The sequence below is a fragment of the Vitis riparia genome, chromosome 11 (genome assembly GCF_004353265.1).
Source record: "Vitis riparia cultivar Riparia Gloire de Montpellier isolate 1030 chromosome 11, EGFV_Vit.rip_1.0, whole genome shotgun sequence".
NCBI classification, from domain to species: domain Eukaryota; kingdom Viridiplantae; phylum Streptophyta; class Magnoliopsida; order Vitales; family Vitaceae; genus Vitis; species Vitis riparia.
In genome coordinates, this window is record NC_048441.1 from 17,169,067 (window position 1) to 17,193,446 (window position 24,380).

Below are 24,380 nucleotides of genomic sequence, written 5' to 3' on the forward strand. Positions count from 1 at the left end.
TGCGTGCCACGTGTCATCAGGGGGAGGGGTCCCTACAATTGCCAGTTCAAATCATAATTTGAAAAAAAAAAAAATTTAATTAACCAAAATACACGTGGATAAAAATATTATAATTTCTTACAACAAAAGCAATTAATTAATTAAACGTAAAATTGAAAACCACAGCGTGGATGCAACTATTAGAACTTTTGTACGGACGCAATGCATCACCGACTTTTAAAAAGCGGGAAAATTTCAACGGCGGAATGCATATGAATAGAAGACGCGGGCCTGTTGCGGAGAAGAACCTGGAATCCTTCAATGGAAGTGTCTCTCCCTCACTCTGTTGAGCAAATGCTCCAAAGAATTTGTACGGAACAGCAACAACCACCGCCCGAGGCCCACACCAGACGAAATCTGGCATCGCTCGGGGAAGAGTCGGCGCTCGAGCTTCTTCGTAAAATATCCCATCTGAAAATCCGTAATCTCAGCGCATTAATCAGTTACATGGTCGGAAAGGCTGCCCAAGGTTCCACAATTTGCTTTGTCTTCTTTTTCTATCAACTTTTGCGAGTAATGGTGGGGTTTTCGGCGCTGTTTGGTTGCCGAGAAAATTAGTAGGAGGAAGACAAGGAAATAAGTTTGTGTGCGTGTGTGGTTACTGTTTTCATTCTTTTGGTGTCTCAGTTGAGCTGAATAATTGCACGCCACTTCTTTGCTCCCTGGCATCAAAGGGGTTAGAGACAGGGTGTTCCCGTTACTTATTCTCCTTTGCTTTCTCGGAAATTCCCTGTTTGAGAAATAGCGTTTGTTTTATGTACTGATTTTTGTCGTGTTTGCAGTTGATGTTGTATTCCTGGTGGTTGAAATTAACTTCTCTATAAACGTCTGTTGTGTAATTTTTTATCAATCAATTTTCCTAAAAGTTTAAGCTAAGGATTTTGTTTTAGACTCTCCTCTGATTTTGTATTGGTTGCTGTTTGTGGGCACAGGTGATGCGGCCTCCCACTCTCCAACTCCAAAACACCTAATAAGCTCCCCATCTTCAACTCCCAAGAAAGCAAGGAGACAGGCATCTAGTCCTCAACTAGTTGCCCTTGGTGAACTCGAGTTCAGGAAGGCCTTCCTAATATTGAGCTACATTGGGGAGTTAGTTTTCCTTCCTTCTATTGGTTTTTCTGATTCATCAGTATAACAGGGTTGTTGACAATTGTTCTTTTCTGTGCAGTAAGAGGCCAGAGGACCTTTTATCTGCAGAAGAAATTCTAAAACTCAAAAATCTCCCTATGGGAGTATTTGAGACAGAAGTTTGGAATAATTTAGGAAGAAAATTTATTAAGGAAGAAGACAGACAGAGGGTGAGTGCATGTTTATACCAAGGAAAATTAATTAAGAAATGGTTTCTATTTCTCAACTAATTTCTCAGTTTTCAGTAAGTCCTATTCTAACTAATTGGCTAATATTATTCTCTAGAGAACCCAGAGCACAGTTGCTGAACAAAAGTCATAGGTTATATTTATTGATTGACAATTTTAGTGTTTATTATTTTGCTTCCCAAGTATGTCAACTTGATGCCGTATGGCGTATATGCATCAAATTATTCAAGTATTAGCGATATAATCTCCTAAAAATTGAGGTACATTTTTGAGAATATAATTTCCATTAATTTGAAGGATGTATGCCATACTTGCGTGAATACAAAATACAGAATTCTTTCTTTTTCACCCATTTTCTTTTACCTGTTACTGCTAGTTTGAATGCAGAGCTTGTCAAAATTTCCTAAATTTTTATTAGTTAATTCAACTTTAAGTTAGCCATGATCTAAATACGAAAATGATGAACTTTGTTCTCTGCCATATGATGCATAGTGTAAAACCTGAGTGGATTGGTTTTCTGAGTTTGAACCTTCTAGGCTCCAGAAAGTTAATTTGCTGCTCATCAACTTTGGCTTCTTATCCTTACCTTGCAAATACTTTGACTTATTTTTAAATTTTTTCCTGCAGTCTTTTGATTGGGATTCTGATAAAACACACATATATCATTGTCATGTTTCACCAGATGGAAGTTATAGATTCAAGGTTTGTATTTCCTCTTCATTAAATGTATTGTTTAGCTGGTAGTGTTTTACGTTTTTTTTTCTGCCCTCCTCTCAGGATATTTATATTTTGAATATCTTTATAATGTAAAACATTAAATAGTCACTTGTCCCAAAAGTTTAAGCTATTTACAAAATGAGTCAATGATGAATACTAAACTAAAATAAAATGCAAAATTGGATCTATCTAGTTACTTATTCCAGCTATTTGGCTGCCAAAGGATGCTCTCTTACAAGGACAAAAAAATCTACATTATCATTGATATTTCCATCTGTAATCTGGGGCTGGGCGTATCGATGTGGAAAGAAGGGGTTAATGGAAGTCTGCAAAATATCCTCAAGATATTGCTGTTATATCACAAAAATTTCCTCAAGGTATCAATATCATCAATATGAGGAAAACTGCATCTGTCAAAATATCACAGATTTCCCGATATTTTGGTGATGTTTCAGGAAGATATTGAGATGTTAATTGGAGCCTCTTGTTTCCTTGTGGTTATTTGGATAATTCCTCTAAATAAGCTCCCTCTATCATTTGTCTCCCATTTAAACCAACCTCATTGCTTTCATTTGGCTCCCCTTACTCATTCTCCTCTTGATTCTTTTCATCTTCCACTCCCTCATTTTCATAAATTTAGGCTATCCTACTTGAATTTAAGCATTTAATAATCAAGGATTTATTGATTGAATTATCAAGGCTAATTAACAATCTTGTTATCTTGATTGATTAATTATGAATTTATAATTAATTTTTTTTGTTAGTTTACTTAATTTGATTTAATTGTACAATAGTCTACTTACTTGTGTAACGAGTTTTATTGAGATATTGTATTTTTGTAAATTGTAGCTTATTTAATATGTAATTTAAGTATTGTTTAATTTGAATGTGAGCAATTAGTCTATAGCTTACGTACTCTATTTTCTAAACAAAATTTATTTACATTTTGTAAATTTTACTTAAGGTGTTAATAAAAAATTATGGAACTTAGTTTTTACTTGTAATACATTATTTAATGTATCAGTTTCAAAGTCATGTTTGTTATCAACACACATTATATTGCTGATGAATGACACTGATTTTGTCATATATTTTGTTAAAAAACTAGTTTATTTGTGCCCTATTAATTGTTTTATTATTTCTCAAGGTTTCATCCTAGATTTTCATGTTTTAAGGTCAATTTTCATGATTTCTTTCATTTTTTACCAATATTGATGTCACTATAGATATTTGTGTTGATGTTTCCATAAAATCGAACCACTTGTATTTCTGTCGATATCAACATTTTCATCCTTGCTCTCTTCTAGATTGTCCTTTGACATATGGACTCTAAAATATTAGAATCCATTTTTTGATCATGGAATTGAACATTACTATCTTGTGTATGATGTCAAACTATTCTAGCTTTTACTAAAAAATAAAAATAAATAGGACTTGATGTTAACATTTGTTATTGTCATAGGCTTTGAGGTGAATGTTTTTTTTTTTTTGTTTTTTGGTGTAAGATGTTTTTAGAAAAAGAACAATACATTTTATGATATTTTATTTCTTTTGCTTACAATATGAAAAGATTTACTGTTAATATTATCTCTTTTAAAAAATTTTCTTTGACATAATATTAGTGACATTCAAATCCAGGGTCCATACCTAAACAAGACGAGAACTCACCTACAAAGGGTTTTAGGAGATGAGAACATATTGCTTGTGAAGTTTGCAGAAGATGTGACTGACAGGAGTTCACTGAATTGTTCTACTGATTCTAATGCATCCTATAACAAGATTGCAAGAGAGGGAATTTTTGTTGGTTTGCGTCAATATCGATTTTTTGGTGAGTTTATATTTCTTCATCATGGTCTTGTTTGTTTCTTTTATGATATTATTATTACCCAGATTCCTTTGGATAAACAGGCAGAATGTGGATAGTAAATTTTTTGCAGTTTTTATGCTTGTTCATTAGCATTATGAGCACATTTCCTCTTTGTATGCGTTTTATCTATTTTTTAGACCCCATTCCCTTCTGTCACCACAAAATTAATTTATTTTTCTCCAGTTCTGTGAGAATTTATTATTTATTACCAACAATTACCCATCTAGAACCTTCAACAGTAACAGCCCAATCACATCCAAGGTCATATTGTATGTATGTGATTATTTTGATGCAAGAAGCAGATCGTTAACCTGTTTACCTAGTTTCAATGAATTTTTGCTTTTGATTTTCTAGCACTGAGAGCATAAAAAAGTGGGAGTTGTATACAATGGTATTGGCAGTAGGTTGACTATTGATTCTAGGCATAGAATGTGGTTTCACTTTGCCAAACTCCTAAATCTTTGCTGTCTGGCCTTTTAATCTTCTCTGTTTTGATCCTCCTCTCATATTAGCTAGATGTCTTCTGAAAACAGAGTGTTGCATTATATGTTGGCTTTGCTTGTCATGTCAGTTCATGTTCTTATATCTTGAACATCTCTTATGCACTATAAAGCTAACTTTTTAAGAATTTTAACACAATTTATTGTCTATCTGGTTATTGATCAGTATTTAAAGATGGTGGCAAAGAGGAGAAGAAAAAAAACCCAACTTCGTCTGTTAAATGTTATTTTGTTTTCATGGAGTCTAGTGCCTTATCTGGGAAGACAGTACATGAAGCAAGGTGCATTTTTATGCATGCACATATGGTCTCCAGTGTGGCCAAATATATGGCTAGGTTAGTAATTCCAAGAACATCCTTCTGAAGGTCATACTCAAGCATTTTTCTTTTGCAGTTTGGAAGTAATATTCTTATTTGGGAATTCAGGTTTTCCCTTATTTTATCTAAGACAGTCAAGTTAGATGTCGATCTCTCAACTGTCAACATTCAAAGGATTGATGATGAACTAGGCCGGGTATAATATTTCCTTCTTTTTCTGAAATAGTTCAGCTGCCTCCTCTTCAAGTCAATGTAAGGTCATGTGTAAGTGAATTGCAGGATGAAGATGGCTATGTTGTATATGATGAGGACTGGCAACCTCTAATACTTACAGATGGTACTGGTTTTATATCAGAGGACTTGGCTTTGAGGTGTCCAAATAATTTATGCAGAGGAAAGTACATGAATAATGGAAATTCAGATGTATGTGATTCTCGTTATGTTTTCACTTAACAAACTTTCTGTTTAAGATTCTTCATGTATTGAAAGTTGTCACAAGGATTAATTTTTTTTACCAATCATGAACTCAGTATGCATAAAAGTTTGATAGGCAATACTTCTCTGGCATTATCCTTAGCATTATTTGCCATTTGTAAGCATTAATATTCAGAACGCCAGTTTTCTAGATAACCTTGAACTTATAGGAGTTCTTAGTTGTTGAAGTACTTTCTAAATTATTTTGCAATAGTTGGAAAAAAGATCTAAGTAAGATACAGTATCTAGTTCATTGTATACCTCGTATAGCTGTACATCCTCAATCATGACAAATACTTCTGAGAAAAAAATTATGGCTTTTACCCTACAATAATAATGGAGTTGCTACACTTTGTCTCCAAAATGTGTGAATTCCTTCCCTTACAATGCATCTAAAATGATCCAACATCAGAAATCCTCCAAATAGACTCTGAAATAAGGACAAAACATGACATGAAATTCCCATATCATCTTTAAAATTGAGAACTTATTGTTTTAGAAACACCAAAGTTTTGATTTCCAACAATTTTTCTCTTGCATACTTTTAACTTAATAAGAACAGATTTAGCTTCTTACAGATTTTTGGCAATGCTTTGCATATATTTCTTTAGTCAATTACATAATTCAGTCCTTTAGCATAGGAATATCCTTGTTATATGATTTCTAGCTGTGGATTTGTGGTAAACTTGGACACTTTTGGGCACTAGTACTATTTTCAAATCATTTAATTGTGTTGAAATGGCAAGAGTAGTCCTATATGGGTTTAGGGTTAAACAAAGAGAAGTCCACATGAGTGCAGATTTACTACCTGTCCTAACTCTCGTGATACTGTGAAATCCCATAGTTTTTATATCAGGGTAAAGTGTTGAATGGAAGTTTAGGTTCGACTAGTTCTAGGCTATCAGATGGAGTATATTATAGGTGTAGCTTCATATTCGTGTGTGTATGATGCATATGGAAGGACAACCTCATGCTTTAGATGTATTCCCTTGTGCTTTCCATGCTTGTATTTCTTCTTTCTGACTTTTGATTCCCTTCGAAATAAACCTATTGATTGCATTGCACTTGTTTGCTTCACTGTTGACTTCTTACCTTCCATATGAATGACCTATGCTTCTAACTTAACATTTGCTTAAATGATAATTCTTTAGAGACTTGTTGGTAATGTTGAACTTGAGGGGAAATTTTCGGAGTTGAGATGCTTAGAAACTCACACTTGGGAACCGGTACATGCATCTAATAATTCATCAGTGCTTGCATTTGTGTTTTTGAATTTTCATCCACTTTTACTTGTTTTTGTTTTAGCACTTAATTGTATACAATTTCCTTTTCTTTTAGCCTTTGCTGATTCAATGCCGATTGTTTAACAATGGCTGTGCTGTCAAGGGAACATTGCTTCTCAATCGAAAGGTATGGTGTTTCGCCATTTTCATTCGTTGAAAATACAAGTGATGATGAGAGTTTATTTTGTCTTTTCTACAATTTGATTTTTCTACTTCAATATGCTATCTATAATTTTTTGTTGATTCGAGTACCTGTACAAGCAAAGCATGTTCCCTCTTCTCATGCATGTGGCTTGTCAAAAAAAAAAAAAAAAAGAATAGGTATACTATACAAACTAGTAATCTATATGTTGAAATTTGGCATTCAAAGTTAGGGTTTTTAATTTAGGAAAGTATTTTAGGAATAAAAAATGAGAGATCATTTAGGATGATTTAGTTTCCTAATTTTAGGAGAGAATCAAGCTAGATTGATATTTTCTTATTCAGTCATTTGTGTATATATATGTGTATGGTGTGTACCTAAAAATATCAATAAAGGAATTCAGAAATTCTTCATGGTATCAGAGCCAGTTTTCTGAAACCCTAATCCCTTCTGGCCACCTCTTATTCAGGCCATCATTCATTCCGGCCAAATCTTTCTGGCCATCTCTCAATCTGACCATCTCTCATTCCGGTCATTAGTCCCTGTTCTCAGAGCCAAGGGAGAAAACGCTTTTCGATCGGTCGAATCGTCGTCAGAAAACATTCACCGCCGGCGACTTTTCAGGCGAACTTTTCCGGCGACGGTTTTTTTCACACCGCAAGGAGCGTCTGAAGGAGATCTACAACTTTTCCCAAAACACCGGAGCCAGAAAGCCATCCACGCGCCGCCTACGCGCGTTTTTCCGGCCGGCGACTGCATCTCACGCGCCGGCGCGTGAGGGCGCGTGAGCCACTTTCCGGCGACGCGCTTCCTTCTCCAAGCTCGCCTGACGCCGACCAGCCACCCTACGTACCTGTTTCTGCCATCCAAGCCCTGCACGTACCTCTTTTGGGGTCCTTTTGCCTCCGCGAGCCCTCCGATCAGTTTTTCCGACGTCCTCCGGCTATTTTTCCTCAACTCCAATCCCTGCACGTGCCTTGGGAAGTGTTCTTCTACCTTTCCGGTTCATGACAAAATACGGAATGACATCATCACAAGTATCCAACGTCACGTCACCAGAATTAGGAGACAGATCTGAAATTCCAAACCTTGGTGGCAGTGATTCCTCTCCTATTCTCATCACAGGACACAAATTAAATGGCCATAACTATTTACAGTGGTCACAATCTGTGTTGCTGTTCATTTGCGGTAAAGGAAAGGATGAGTACCTCACTGGAGAAGTAGCCATGCCAGAAACTACAGAACCAGGTTTCAGGAAGTGGAAGATTGAAAACAGCATGATCATGTCATGGCTTATCAATTCCATGAACAATGACATAGGTGAAAATTTCTTGCTGTTTAGGACTGCAAAGGACATATGGGATGCAGCCAAAGAAACTTACTCAAGTTCTGAAAATATTTCAGAACTTTTTCAGGTTGAATCAGCCCTACATGACTTCCGCCAAGGAGAGCAGACAGTTACTCAGTATTACAACACACTCACAAGGTACTGGCAGCACCTTGACTTATTCGAGACTCACTCATGGAAATGTCCTGATGATGCAACAACATACAGGAAAATTGTGGAACAAAAGAGACTGTTCAAGTTTTTCCTAGGACTAAACAGGGAATTGGATGATGTTAGAGGCCGAATCATGGGCATTAAACCCCTGCCAAGTCTCAGGGAGGCTTTTTCAGAGGTTAGGCGTGAAGAAAGTAGAAAGAAAGTGATGATGGGATCCAAAGAGCAACCTGCCCCAACATTGGATGCCTCTGCCCTTGCTGCTCGGTCATTTAATAGTAGTGGTGGAGATCGTCAGAAATGGGATAGGCCTTGGTGTGATTATTGTAAGAAACCAGGTCATTATAAGGAGACTTGCTGGAAGCTTCATGGCAAACCGGCTGATTGGAAACCAAAGCCACGGTCTGACAGAGATGGCAGAGCACACGTGGCTGCCAACTCTGAGAGCACATCTGTTTCCGAGCCGAGTCCATTCAACAAAGAGTAGATGGAGATGCTATAGAAACTATTAAGCCAAGTTGACAGTGGCAGTACTACCGGTGTAGCCTTCACTGCTAATCGAGGAGGAATGAAGTCGTGGATAGTGGACACAGGTGCTTCTGATCACATGACAGGAGATGCTGCCATTCTTCAAAATTACAAGCCAAGTAATGGTCATTCATCCGTCCATATTGCTGATGGTTCAAAGTCAAAAATTGTCGGGACAGGTTCTATAAAACTTACTAAAGACTTATATCTTGACTCAGTCCTCCATGTTCCAAACTTGGATTGTAATCTTTTGTCCATTAGCAAATTGGCCCGTGATCTCCAATGTGTTACTAAATTTTATCCAAACTTGTGTGTTTTTTAGGACTTGAAATCGGGGAAGATGATTGGCAGTGCTGAATTGTGTTCCGGACTCTACCTCCTCTCATGTGGCCAATTCTCAAACCAAGTCTCTCAAGCAAGTTGCGTACAATCTCAGAGTATGTTAGAGTCTTTCAATTCTGTGTCAAATTCTAAGGTCAATAAAGATAGTGAGATTATAATGTTACACTATCGCCTTGGTCATCCTAGCTTTGTTTACCTTGCAAAATTGTTTCCCAAATTATTTATCAATAAAAATCCAGCATCTTATCACTGTGAAATTTGTTAGTTTGCAAAGCATACTCGAACAGTCTATCCTCAAATCCCATACAAACCTTCGACTGTTTTCTCTCTAGTACATAGTGATGTGTGGGGTCCCTCCCGGATAAAAAATATTTCTGGCACTCGATGGTTTGTGACATTCGTTGATGATCATACATGGGTAACATGGGTTTTCCTTATGAAAGAAAAGTCAGAGGTCGGGCACATTTTTCAAACCTTCCATCTTATGGTTCAAAATCAATTCAATTCCAAAATTCAAGTCCTCAAGTCAGATAATGCAAAGGAATACTTTACTAGTAGTCTCAGTACTTATCTTCAAAATCACGGCATTATCCACATAAGTTCTTGCGTTGACACCCCACAACAAAATGGGGTGGCTGAACGCAAGAATAGACATCTCTTGGAGGTTGCCTGGTGCCTTATGTTTTCCTCTAATGTTCCAAACTATTTTTGGGGGGAAACTATTCTCACAGCTACTTATTTGATTAACCGTATGCCATCCAGAGTGCTTACCTTTCAATCCCCACGTCAACTTTTCTTAAAACAATTTCCTCACACCCGTGCAACCTCTTCTGATTTGCCACTCAAAGTATTTGGTTGCACGGCATTCGTCCATGTGTATCCTTAAAATCGTAGCAAATTTGCTCCTCGAGCCAATAAGTGCATTTTTCTAGGGCATTCTCCAACCCAAAAAGGGTACAAATGCTATTCTCCAACCAACAAAAGATTTTACACCACCATGGACGTCTCTTTCTTTGAACATGTCTTCTTCTATCCCAAATCTCATGTTCAGGGGAAGAGCATGAATGAACATCAAGTTTGGGAGTCTCTTCTTGAGGGTGTACCTTCTTTTCACTCAGAGTCACCAAATCCTTTCCAATTCGCGCCCACTGAGTTGTCCACACCCATACCGTTATCAGTCCAGCCAGCCTAGCACACAAATGTTCCTTCTCCTGTGACCATCCAGTCTCCCATGCCTATTCAACCTATAGCCCCACAACTTGCTAATGAGAACTTACAAGTTTACATCAGGAGGAGGAAAAGACAGGAATTAGAGCACGGATCACAGTCAACATGTGGCCAATATATTGACTCCAATTCAAGTCTTCCTGAAGAGAACATAGGTGAGGATAGGGCTGGAGAGGTGTTAATTCCCAGCATTGATGATTCTACTTTGCCGATTGCATTGAGGAAGGGTGTTAGGAGATGTACAGATCATCCAATTGGGAATTATGTTACATATGAAGGGCTATCACCATCTTACAGAGCATTTGCTACTTCTCTTGATGATACTCAGGTTCCCAACACAATACAAGAGACATTAAAAATTTCAAAATGGAAGAAGGCAGTACAAGATGAGATTGATGCACTTGAGAAGAATGGGACGTGGACTATCACAGATTTGCCGGTTGGGAAGAGGCCCGTGGGGTGCAAGTGGATTTTCACCATAAAATACAAAGCAGATGGATCAGTCGAGAGATTCAAGGCTCGTTTGGTAGCTAGAGGGTTTACACAATCCTATGGGATAGACTATCAGGAGACTTTTGCTCCTGTTGCAAAACTGAACACTATCAGGATTCTTTTCTCATTGGCTGTCAATCAAGATTGGTGCTTGCAACAACTGGACATAAAAAATGTGTTTCTAAATGGTGACCTAGAAGAGGAAGTCTACATGGAAATACCACCTTGTTTCGAAGGAAGTATGGCAAAGAATCAGGTTTGCAAACTCCAAAAATCCTTGTACGGCCTTAAACAATCTCCCCGAGCCTAGTTTGATAGATTCACAAAAGCAGTCCTGAAGCTGGGCTACAAACAAGGTCAGGCTGATCATACTCTATTTGTCAAGAAGTCTCATGCCGGGAAAATGGCCATATTGATAGTCTATGTTGATGATATTATTCTATCTGGGAATGATATGGAGGAATTACAAAATTTGAAGAAGTATTTGTCAGAGGAGTTTGAAGTTAAAGACCTTGGAAATTTGAAATATTTCCTTGGTATGGAAGTGGCTAGATCAAGGAAGGGAATTGTAGTCTCTCAAAGAAAATACATACTCGATCTTCTTAAGGAGACCGGTATGCTTGGATGCAAACCAATTGATACTCCTATGGATAGTTAGAAGAAACTTGGTATCGAGAAAGAAAGTACACCGGTAAACAGGGGGAGATATCAGCGGCTCGTCGGGCGCTTGATTTATCTCTCACACACTCGGCCAGATATTGGCTTTGCAGTGAGTGCTGTAAGTCAATTCATGCACAGCCCCACTGAGGAACACATGGAAGCAGTCTACAGGATTCTTAGATATTTAAAAATGACACCAGAGAAAGGTCTATTCTTCAGAAAGACAGAGAACCGTGACACTGAAGTATACTCAGATGCGGATTGGGCAGGAAACATCATTGACAGGCGGTCCACTTCTGGATATTGTTCTTTTGTCTGGGGAAATCTTGTTACCTGGAGGAGTAAGAAGCAATCAGTTGTAGCCAGAAGTAGTGCAGAAGCTGAGTACAGAGCTCTTGCACAGGGAATCTGTGAAGGGATTTGGATAAAAAGGGTTCTTAGTGAACTGGGGCAAACGAGTTCATCTCCAATTCTGATGATGTGTGATAATCAGGCAGCTATAAGCATAGCAAAGAACCCCGTGCATCATGACAGGACCAAGCACGTTGAGATTGACAGACACTTCATCACAGAGAAGGTAACTAGTGAGACGGTTAAATTGAACTATGTTCCTACCAAGCACCAAACCGCAAACATCCTCACCAAAGCTTTACCTAGGCCTAACTTTGAAGACTTAACTTGCAAGCTGGGATTATATGATATATATTCTCCAGCTTGAGGGGGAGTGTTGAAATTTGGCATTCAAAGTTAGGGTTTTTAATTTAGGAAAGTATTTTAGGAATAAAAAAGGAGAGATCATTTAGGATGATTCAGTTTCCTAATTTTAGGAGAGAATCAAGTTAGATTGATATTTTCTTATTCAGTCATTTGTGTATATATATGTGTATGGTGTGTACCTAAAAATATCAATAAAGGAATTCAGAAATTCTTCACTATATTAGCAGCATGCAATATATCACAGTTCCTTTTCAAGCAAAATGACCTCCATTGTGCCTTTAATTTTTAGTATAGGTATGTAAGTTTTAACAAAAGGTTCTTGTGTAGGGATATTTTAGTCATCATGTCATTTATTACTCAACAATGATTTTTTCTAACACCAGAACCATGGAAAAACTGTATGAAGTGTATAAACACTAACTTTAAGGACTAATCCAAGCAACAAGAAGAGCCAGGTGATCATCTTCTCTTTCATTGCCAACTGGGCGTCCAATCTTTAGGCTATAATATTGTCCTTATTCATGGTGACTTAGGTCCTTCTAAGTGAGGATGGTGTGGTAGTTTTGTGGTTCAAAGTAGAAAGTTGTTTTGGAATATAACCTCTTTATGATTGTTTTGGACCATTTGGAAAGAAATGAATTGAAGAACTTTTAAAGTTCAAGTTGCACTTTTTTGGCGGTTAAAGACCTCTTCTTAAAGTCTACTTTCTTAGTGAAACTGCTTTGGGGAAAATCTCTTCTACTACTTGTGTGATTTCAATGATAGTCTGTGTGGAATGAAGTGTTAGGTGGAGTTCCCCCACTTCAACTCCACCAAGAAGAGAATAAATTACTCTACTGAACATAGGTAATTAATCTAAACAGGTATTACCACTATTCATTAAGATACATAGAGTCTAGATTTCATCACATCTCTCGCTGCCTTCTTTTTACCTTCCAATTCTTCATATTCTACCGATGGCATGGTGCTTTTTCGGGCAAAAAAACGAAAAATGGTTTAAAGGGTTGTCGTGTTGTTTGTATTTTGGACATTATGGGGGGGGGGGGGGGGGGGGGGGACCGAAGATCTTTTGAAAGCAAAGAAATGTCTGATCAAGCATTAAAACTTACATTTCTTTGTAACCTTTCATTGTGGGTTAGGTTGTTTATGGTTGGGAGATTACTAACCATGATAGATTTTATAGATTAGTTAGGGTCCTTATGAAAGGGGCTTTTGTTTTTATTGCCCTTTCTTTTGTGTTTTACTTTTTGGTGACCTCTTTATATGACTTCTATACTTTGGCACTGTTCATATAATTTCTTTATTTGCCTGAAAAAAAAATGGTACATGTGTATATATAATAATATTACTGAATATTCTATTTGATAGACATATTTGAGCTAGTTATTTATTTAATATTACCAAATATTCTTCAACTATTAAGGAAGCAAGTTGGTTTCTTGATGATTTATGGATTTTGGGGCTAATAATATATAAAATACTAATTGTAAAGGGGCTTACAGCTGTACAGTATTTCATAATTCCTTTTCTATTCTTCAGGTGGGGACAATAGCCTCTTGGTGTGAATTAAATTTTTTTCCATTCTTCTAAAACCTTAGTAGAACATCTACAGTTGAAGACGAGTTGAGCAATCTGCCATATAATGTAAATCTTGTTGATATATATATATATATATATATTGTGAGTTGGTGGGGAAGTTATTATCAACTGCGCACATTGCTTTTAAGGTAAAAGTTTGTGATGGTTGTTTTATTGCTACTCTGTTGTTATAAAAAATCCATGTGACTTTTGAGTTATAGTTGTCAGTCCTTAGTTCTATTTTCATTTTCTTTCCTTTTCTCGTTAGATTGTTTTTTAGTTCATTTTGTATTTTTTAGTATTGTGTTTGGTTCTTTGTTCTTTCTATTATGACTTACATGTAATATATGTTCTATTTTAAAGATTTGACATTTCCACATCTTTGTAGCTTCCGCCCAGAACAATTCAGATTCGACCGTCAATGATTAAGGTTGAGACAGATCCAAAACTTTCAGATACTCAAACTGTGAATTCAGTGGAGATAAATGGAACAAGGTGTCCATCATTTGACACTTAATTTTATTTGTTTGCCGTGGTTTTGCGAAACTAGATTATTCATTATTACCTAATATAGTAAGAATGCTACCTAATATAAGTTTCTTAGTTATTATGACATATTGCAATGAGCCCTTGATTTTGAAACCATAAAACGTGTTTAATGAATGCTTCAATTGTATATTATCATTTGAACCACATCTTCAGGATAGCTTATGATTTGAAGCTTTGTTTACCAAAAGTGGTTAATGTGATTGAACTTGACCAACTTATGATGGAACTACATATGATAAATGTAATAGGATTTGATCTTTGGATACAATTATCCTTCAATGCTATAGGCATTATATACATTTTTTTTAATAGAATCCACTCGCAAATTTGGCTTTAAAACATAATTTTATCAGAAAATATTAACCAGATTCCCTGCCAATGTTTTTGACTTTGGTTATATATTGTTAAAGGTAACATGTTTGAACTTTTATTCTTCATCTTCTAGTAATCAACCCAGGAGATCGTACTTGTCAAAATATCTGATTGCACTTCTAAGCTATGGAGGGGTCCCAAACGAATATTTTATGAATTTACTAAAGGATGCCTTGGAAGATGCTCCGAGTGTCCAATCCAGTAAGCGTGCAGCATTAAGAGGTGATCTTCACTGTCTATCTTATGGCTTTTTAGGTTGCAATGAATTTTGTTTATTTCCTGCTTTTCTAGAATACAAATGTTATTTTTTAATGTTAATCCTTCTCAGCTTTTTGCATTTTATCCTATCTTCTTGATCAACTTCTTTCTCTACAAAAACTGGTTCAGCCGCGTGTTGGTGTTAGTGTTGCTGTGTCTATTCCATTTACTCATTCTCTTCTTCTTATACCAGCAACACCTCCCCTAATAGCTTTCCTTTTATTCTTATGCTTGCAGTTTCCCTGCGATTTGGTGAAATGGATGATGATTCCATTGTCACAAGAATGATTTTATCTGGGATTCCTATTGATGAACCCTTTTTGCAGCACCGTTTATCTTTTATGGTGAATGAGGAAAGGAAGGGGTTAAGGGTAGGAAAGCTTCCTGTCAATGACTGTTTCTATTTGATGGGGACAGCTGATCCTACTGGCAAGCTTAAAAGTGATGAAGTTTGCATCATTCTGTGCGTTATTATATTTCTATATTACCTTTTTTGTTTCATTGTAACCCTTGGTCATCTTGGTAAAGAAAAAGATAAATCAAGATTACTAAACGATTACAACTTTGTTGAAAATCCATTTTCTAATAGCTATATTTTGTCAAATCATTTTTTCTTTTAGTTACAGTTTCCAAAGATAGAAATATATAAACTCATTACTGTAAAGAATTTTATGGCTCACAATTTGTGCATCTCAGTGAAGTTTATTTTCTAATATATGTAGTGACCATGGACAAGTTCAGGGAAGGGTGTTGGTATACAAGCATCCTGGTCTTCACTTCGGAGATATACATGTTTTAAATGCTACTTATGTGGAAGCCTTGGAAGAGTGTGTTGGAAATGCTAAATATGCCATATTTTTTCCCATTAACGGCCCTCGATCATTAGCAGATGAAATAGCAAACAGTGATTTTGATGGTGACATGTACTGGGTCTCGAGAAACCAGCAGGTTGGTGGTTTTGCCTTGTCAGCTGACAAGTTAATTTAATTGCATTATTGATTATTTGTTCAATTGTTTATGTGAAGAAGTCTGGACCCGTATTTTTTAGTATTTCTGTTCCCACTATTTTTGTTCTTGAGAAGCTCGCTGGTTGGCAGTTTTTCAAATTGATTTCTTTGGTTGATTGATTATTTGTTTGTGTTAATGTTAAGAACTGTATTTATTAGTATTTCTGTTGCTATTATTCCTGTTCTAGTGTTCGTAATTTCTGCACCAATAAAGCACCAATTGTCCATGTTTAAGGTTAACCTATTAAGAGTTCATTTATGCGTAGAAGTGGTTAGATTCAATAAGAAATACAGAACCAAGGAACTGAGGTGAATGATTAGGAAGACTAGAGCTGAAGGGTATTTCCGTGTCTTACTATATTTGCTATAATAACACAGATTTTGACAATCACCCTAGTAATATAATATTAACATTTGCTACCTGACATAATTAGACTACAGACTATCCATCATAGTGTGCTGGTTTATAGTTCTTTTTCGAGTTAGGTAAGTGGCTTACTAAGTAAATGAAGCTTTTAGTTCATTTAGTTTTGCTTAGTTCTATCATATATGTAGGTCAAAATTCAACTTGAAAAGTCTAATTTATAGACTTATTTTCTGGGAATTGGGTTCTGCTTGTCAGCTTATGTTAGTCTAAAAAATATTGCACTTGTTATTCTCTCTATTAATTTGCAGCTTCTTTTTTAATAAGGACTGGCATGGTACTAATCTTGATATGCAGAGGAGTACATGGTCTCTCTGCAGATTCTCTTAGGGGGAAATGTTTGGAGCGGGTGAATTAGTGATCTTTGAGGATTTATTTGGAGCTTGAGAGGTAGTTTTCATGTGGTTTTCTAGGGGAGGTGTTATGGTACCAAATATTTAGGAATAACCTGTGGATAGAGCCTATAGATGCCCCTTTTAGTTGGCCATGGTATGTATTTTTGGGAGGCATAACCTTCTTAATCTTTGTTGTGGAATTGATTACTGGTGGCTTTACTTGAGATTTAAACTGAACTTCAGGTCATATTCTGATTCTTCATAAATGCAGCACTGCTAAAAGCACCCTTATACCTCATTAGTCTGGGAATATAAGGTGAAGATCCTTATTTAGAAGGTTGGAATAAAGTTGATTAATTTATTTCAGAATTGAAGATTCAATTGGGGAAACTGATTGTTTTTCTTCTTTTTTTCCCCTATGCTGAAATTGTTGAAGCTAAAATTAAAGATTGGAATATGTCAATGTTTGGGAAGAGCAGGGCAGCATAAACTAAGGAAGGTGATAACAGTACATAAGTTTGGATGGTTGCAAAGACTAGAAGGGTGAATTTGATTCATTAGAGATGAAATTAATCAATCAAATGGGTTTGAAGAAGCAAACTTTGAGGATCATATTGCTTTTCTTAAAAAACCAAGTTAGGCATAGGAGATTGTTAAGATTTTTTCTGTGCTAGATTAATCTATGGGGTTATTTAAGAGTGTTAGAAAAATTAGGCTAATCCAATCTAAGGTAATCACCCTAGAGGAGGGGTGAAAAGGTTGATGGTCTCTTTTTACAAATTCAAACTATGTGAATGTAAGAGACAATTATATGCAAGTATATAATAAAACAATATAAAGACAATTGCATATAAATTAAAAGAGTAGGGAAGAGAGAATGTAAACACAAGATTTTATAGTAATTTGACGCAACCGGCCTACATCCACTCTCCTCTAGTTTCAATCCCAAGCTTGAGGTTCCACTAATTCAAGGCTTCCAAACCAAGCCTTTAAGCAATACAATTGGATTATGGTTCCAATCCACCCTCTTAGACTTTTGGCTCCAAGCACCCTTTACACTTCTCAAGAGATACCTCACTCTTGTACAACCTTTCAAATGATACCCCATACTTGAGAATTCCTAAGTAATACTTCACACTTGGATTCTTCCTCTCAAAGATATACAAATAATTTCACAAAATCCTAGTACAAAACTTTAGGCTCAAATGATACAAGTAAACTAGGATTGAATGGTGCACTAAAGATATGCAAGTTTTAGAACAATGGTGCACTAAAAAACATTCTTCCAAGACTCAAATATATTCAAGAAAGGTTTGGGAAGGTTAAGCTTATGAAACAATGAAAATTGAAGCCCTTTTATAGAAGAAAACGACCAAACTAGCCGTTAGGGGTTTGACCAGTTGACTAACCGTTAGCATTTAATGCTTGGAAGGTGACCATTGGACCTCGACCAGTTACTGTTCACACATTGACAAGTTGAACAACCGTTCTGGAAGAGAGAGAAGGTTTTTTGTACCCCTCGACCAGTTGAGCTAGGGGTTCGGCTAGTTTCTCATCCGGTTCAACCGGTTGAGTCGTTTTTAGCTCAACAACCAACTTTTTCAACTTAAACCTTTTAAACAAGTTTGAAAAACATTTGACACAAGGTTTTAGTTGAAAACATGAAATCATCCAATTTTTAAAAAATTTAAAACAAAATAACCCTTGGATGATTTTGATGCATAAGTAAAGAATGTAATGTATGAAAATCCTAGTGCACAACAACCTTACAAAGAGATCTTATGAAGCTTGGGTCTTGATAAAAAACTTCTCTTTGAGGTGGTCTTCTTCTTTATGATTTCTTCTTGGCTTGATTTGTCTTTGTGATTGCCATTTTGGAAATCGTCTTGCCTAATCACACTTGAAATATAATCATTAGTTCTAAACCTTGTTTTGTTATCAACAAAACCGAGATTAACCAAACCTTGATTTCACACAGAGTATCTTGACAAATTTTTTCTTGGAATTTTTGCAAGAAAATGATCTTGAAAAGATCTTAGGATAGAGTTTGTTGACTTCCGAAGTTACATTTTCTTAACATTTCACTTGTTCCATTATTTGAGGTATTCATAGTGTGGCCTCCCTGAAAAGATGTAATTATGTTGATTGGATTCTTTGTTTCCCATTCTATTTCACTGGATGAATTTTATTGAATCATCATCTTTAGCGTAACCTTGGCCTATTTGGTCATCTACCTTGGTTGGAAGAACAGTCTTGTCTCTCACTTTCCTCTGTTCAGGATAAAACCTATATTTGTTTGCATGCATCTAAGTCCTTTCCTCGTGTTTAGAAATCTGCAACCATTTTGCCTCTGTCTGTCTTTTCACTTTTTCTCCATATGTTGTGGATGTTTTTCTACATTTTTCAATTTGCTTTTGCATTATTGTGTGAATATCTCAATGATAAACCATGTTTTCTCAACATTGCAAATCCAAATTTGTGTTACATTTCCTAGTGTTTTTTCTTTTAACCATCATTAGATTCATTAAAGATTGAACACTCTGCATTCTATTCTCTCCAGCTATTGCAATATTTCAGAGCAAGTGAACCTTGGATGCGTAAGTGTTCAACAAGACACGTACCTAGTAAAAGGCCAACTGATTTTTCACCTGACGAATTGGAGCATGAGCTTTTTCAGCTGTTCCTAACAACTAGGTTTCAGACAAGGTATATACTCAAGCATGTACCTCTAAGACATTAAGCTTCATTAAGTTGAAAATTTGATTTAATGCAGATATGATGTGGCATGACAAAGTATTTAGCTGTAAATTTGTTATCCTAAAGTGTGTTGTATCAATTTTCACATTATATTGTCTGATGAAAAGTAGAGGTAAAATTCTAATATTGAGCTGTTTGGAAGAGAATGGCATATTAAAAACAAAAAATGAAAGATAATCTGTTGAGTAAATTTTCAATGCTGGTTTTGGAGGTATTTTTTCTGTATTGGAAAATCTTACTTGAACAGAAGAAACATAGAATATTTTTTCCAAGTAAATTTTTTAGGCCATGTTTGGTTCCCAAAAAATTTAAGGGAAAATGTGAAGAAAAGAAAATAAGGAGGAAAAGTGGAAGGAAAAAGATAGTGAAGGAAAATAAAAAATAGATTCAAAAACAATAAATTATTTTTATATGCTTCTTCAAACTCATTTCACTTATTTTCCTCCATTATATAAAGATTAAATAATTTTAAATACATAAATTTCTATCCAATTTTAATTATATTTTATTTTCTTTCGTATTTTCTGTAACGAAACCAAATATGAAAAAACCATTTTCCTTAACATTTTTTTCTTTCTTTAGTACTTTATGAGAACCAAACGTAGCCTTAGTATTAGTATGATAGAATATAATAAAAATTGCTATCAAAATAGGGTTAACCACTGATGGAGTGTACATTTTGTTACCTAGAGGTTGCTCACAGGATAACAGATAAATCCAGCTATACTTCTGACACCAAAATGCTGTAAAACTTAGCTGGATTCTATGGCTATGTTTGGTTCCTATAAGATGTAAGGGAAAATATGAAGGAAAGAAAATATAGAGGAAAAGTAAAAAGAAAGAAAGATCGAAGAAAAATAAAAAATAGATTTAAAGTCAATAAATTTTTTCTATATGCTATTTCAAACTTATTTAACTTATTTTAACCCTTATATATAAAGATTTAATAATTTAAAAATGCATAAGTTTCTAATTAATTTTAATAATATTTGATTTTCTTTGGTATTTTTTATAGTACAACCAAACATAACCTATAGGTTGAAACTTTAAACTAAGAAATGATTATGGACTAGGTTATAAATTCAGCTGCATTCTGTAACAACTAATACAATATCCTATCCCAACTTCATGATTGAATATCTGTTAAGTATGCTAGTATAATTTCTCCTTGAAACATTATTATGTCGAATTTGAAATTAACCATCCAAAACTATTCAACTTCAGTTATTATTCTAATATTTGAAGTGCCTTTTGCTGTTTCAGTAGCGCCATTGGTATGGCAGCTGATAACTGGTTGGTGTTTATGGATCGGCTGTTGACATTGAGAGATGACTGTAGTGACGAGAAAGAATGTTTAAAGAGAAAAATGCTTGAGTTGACTGATATATACTATGATGCCTTAGACGCACCAAAATCTGGAATGAAGGTTAGTTTCTCAAATTGTGTCTTCATTAGTTGAGATTTCAATGGTTTGGGTGGATAGACTTGTTCAACATACGTACTTTTGTAAATTCTAACATGGGTAAATATCCTGCAACATTTTTCCTTTATTTGTCTTTTTTTTCTTGTGCTGCATTGTCAGCCCAAAATTTATGAATAATGCAGTTTCTATTGTCAGAGCAATTCAGGTTAGAGTCAGCCACTTGTAAACACCAGTGAGAATAATTTCACTGGTCATGATCATCTATTATGCAAACAAAGATGAACCTTTGAGCATGTATAATATCTGTGGCAAAATAGGGCACATGGAATTGTTCAATCAGCTTGCTTTGCCAAATAAGTTGCTATCTATAAGTTAGGATGGAACTCGACATTTTAGTTCAGTTCCAATGATGCAACCCAGGCAGGACTTGGAGAGACGAGAAGTCTAACCATGTCAACTAAAAAATGTGTCTTAGCCTGTCAACCATCTTGATTGTTGGTTGAGCTCATTCTGTCTTGCAAATGCCAAACCACCAAGACAATTGTGGTATCATACGGTTGCCAACTGGAATCAGATCCACAGAAAGTGGTGATACCTTGCTTCAGTTATTTCCTTTAAAGTCAGTAATAAATAGTCCGTTTGCCCGCTCTTAGTACCTCTGAAATCAATGTTTGAATTGTTTTTTGGATTCACTACCAAGTACTTTTGTCCCTCTTTCTTTTTCCAAAACAGGTTAAAGTTCCTATGGATGTTTCGATTGTTCTTTGAAGTCATTACCAAGTTCTCTTGTCTCTCTTTTCTTTCTCCAAAACAGGTTAATGTTTCTAAGGAATTAAAGGCTGAAAAATTCCCACATTTTATGGGAAGAGAGTCTTCATACCATTCCACATCTATTTTAGGACAAATTTATGATGCAGTGGAGTCCTTTCAACCCGAGAACCAGTCAACAAAAGGTGAGGATTCTCTTTCAAACTGATTATGCAACAATGACATACACAGAGATGAAGGGTTAATCAACTACCTTTACCGAGCTCTACTTTCGTCTTCTTTTGATACTATGTTTTCTTTCCTTGTATTGTTTAAATGGCCGCTTCCATGCTACACAGAAATTTGGAGACTCCCCTTGTTCAACATAGATGCTGTCCCTCAAGCCTGCTTGAGGTCATGGAAGGATCGGTATGATCAGTACAGATCTGATATGGCTGCTGCCCTGCAGCGTGGAGGGGAAACCAAAGACGAGTATGCAGCCGAAGTCATACAAAAATACAAGCAGGTGATCCATCAACCTACATTGTACTAACTAAACCATGAAAGTGAAACTCCCCTCCTGCTTCTTATTTTTACTGACTAAACCAGTGTACTGCAGATATTATATGGAGCTGCAGAGTTTGAAGAGAGTCCTAGAAAATTGGAGGACATCTTTGATGAGGCTCTTGCAATTTACCATGTCACTTACGAATTTGCAATCAATGGAGCGAGGGTGAGTTATTGCAACTTTCCCTGGAGAGTTGCAGGTCGAGCCCTCTGCAAGCTGTACACTGTGAAGCTAGGTGAAAAGTCCATGGTATGTGTACCTTCTGTTTTGCGCCAAGTTTTTAATTAAGCGTAAAACTTGGTAACAGTCAATATTCTGATGTTTGTATGGTATGTAAAAATCTATCCTATCTTAATGGTGCGGAAAATATCTTATAATTATTTTACATGATATGCCAGTCTGGCGCTTGGGTATCAGCCTACCAGATACCAACTATCCACGTGTCTCATCATAACTCACACGTGTTAGGCAGTAAAGGAGATGAGTCGCTATGTAGGACCCACAAGGACAACACCATTCTAGAATATTCCTAATCACCTTTGGATAAACTCTAGAAATATTGAAAAGCCTTGGATGTTTTCTTTTTGCCCCTGCTTTTGTAATGGACCCGTGTGACCCAGCTTTCAGGATGCCCAATGCAATTTCATGTGTTCCCTTAGTGGGTTTGAAAACATTTTACAGATAAAAATAGAAATTAGATCTTGAGAAATTAATATGATTTTTTTATTTTTTATTTTCATTTTTTAACAAAATAATTTAAATATATTAATACATAAAAAAAAAAAATTGTATTCCCCGTTCATATTTTTTATTTCAACTTTTTTATATGTTATAAATGACTTTTTATAAAAACCCATTTACAAAAATATTGAGTCAGTGTTAGCCGTGTGATTTTAAAAAAGTTATCTGTTTTTAAAAATATATGAACCTATTTTATTATATTTTTTAAAAACTTACTTTTTATTTTTTTAATTTGAAAACAGTTTTGAAAAACAAATGGTCATAGTTTTAATGTGATTTATACTAATAATTCCGGGAATATTTTAAGTTTGTACGAGTTTAATAAATGATTTGTGGGATTTTGATATAACGCTAAATTATTAATTTAAAAAAAAAATAGATTTATAGGATTGAGAGTGTTGGGGCTTGGGATAAGGTGGTCCATTCAAATCTGACTGGTCAGTGGCCTCCTCAACGGATTTTTTATATTTACACAGGTTTTTTAATAAATTATTTGTAAATAATAATAATAATAATAGTTGTAAAAATAATTTATTATTAATTTAGTAATTAAAAAAATTACTATTTTATCTAAAATTATATTTTTTTGGACATAATATTTTAATGAAGAAAATTAGAGCATAATGCACAAAAGCATAATATGGATCAAATTAGGGGGTAAAGTTTCACATCAACACAATACAAATCAAATAGGTTTTTCCTAAGTTTAAATTGAAAATAAATAGGTTTTAATCAAATTCGTATTGACATGTATAAATCATTTAATAAATAAGTAATTTTTAGATCAATTAATATAACATAAATTTGATCAAAATGAACTTATTTAATAATTTTATTATTAATTTAATTATATATTTAAACCATTTAGCACATATCTAACTCATTTTAAACTTGTTTTTAATAAATGGGTTGTTATAAACATTTTTTGTTGAGATACTAATCATATTGATGCACATAAGATCCGCCTCATGAGGACTTAAATTATTAAATGGATTAATCTTATATATGTGACCTGCTATTCGAAAAAAAATTACAATAGCTAAACGATGGTATGTAATATTGGTCCGTCATAAACCCTAGTTATTGAATCTAAATCCTCCATGAAAAAGTAAAATTTTTAACATATTTTAATCAAATCAAGGTGAAAAATGGGATTGCTCTCTATGTAAAATTGGGATAAAATTGAGCAAAAAAATCCCGATTCAAGATAAATTCATGAGAAAGTGGAATCTCTTTAGGATATTCTCTACATACAACGTGTTTAATAATTAAATAATATTTAAATTTATGTTTTTAATACAATTATTATTGAGCTTAAACATGACACCGATACGAATTGCTACGGTCAAATGAAAAAAAAAAAAAAAAAAAAGTACAAAACAAAATTGCTCACTTTGTATAAAATTATATGTCTGTATATTGTACAACATTTGGGTGAAGCATCCTAGCACATGGCCACTAAAATGCATAACCATAAATTAAGTTAAAAAATAAAATAA

General features: G+C 35.1%; 1 protein-coding gene across 2 annotated transcripts; it reads left to right on the top strand.

Moving 5' to 3' along the window:
• Window positions 1–250: 250 nt before the first annotated feature.
• Window positions 251–22,575, top strand: LOC117924514 (probable RNA-dependent RNA polymerase 5). 2 transcript variants are annotated; one of them, XM_034843142.1, is made up of 19 exons: window positions 251–508; window positions 972–1,128; window positions 1,208–1,337; window positions 1,983–2,057; window positions 3,711–3,900; window positions 4,606–4,774; window positions 4,865–4,952; window positions 5,036–5,179; window positions 6,382–6,456; window positions 6,569–6,640; window positions 14,089–14,195; window positions 14,695–14,843; window positions 15,117–15,342; window positions 15,602–15,827; window positions 19,206–19,351; window positions 20,666–20,828; window positions 21,640–21,778; window positions 21,932–22,098; window positions 22,192–22,575. In XM_034843142.1, exons 1-19 carry the CDS (start codon window positions 301–303, stop codon window positions 22,426–22,428), a joined length of 2,868 nt encoding a protein of 955 aa, XP_034699033.1. In that variant the 5' UTR covers window positions 251–300; the 3' UTR covers window positions 22,429–22,575. The 2 variants fall into 2 exon arrangements, with proteins under 2 accessions (XP_034699033.1, XP_034699034.1); XM_034843143.1 differs by lacking the exon at window positions 6,382–6,456.
• Window positions 22,576–24,380: the final 1,805 nt, after the last annotated feature.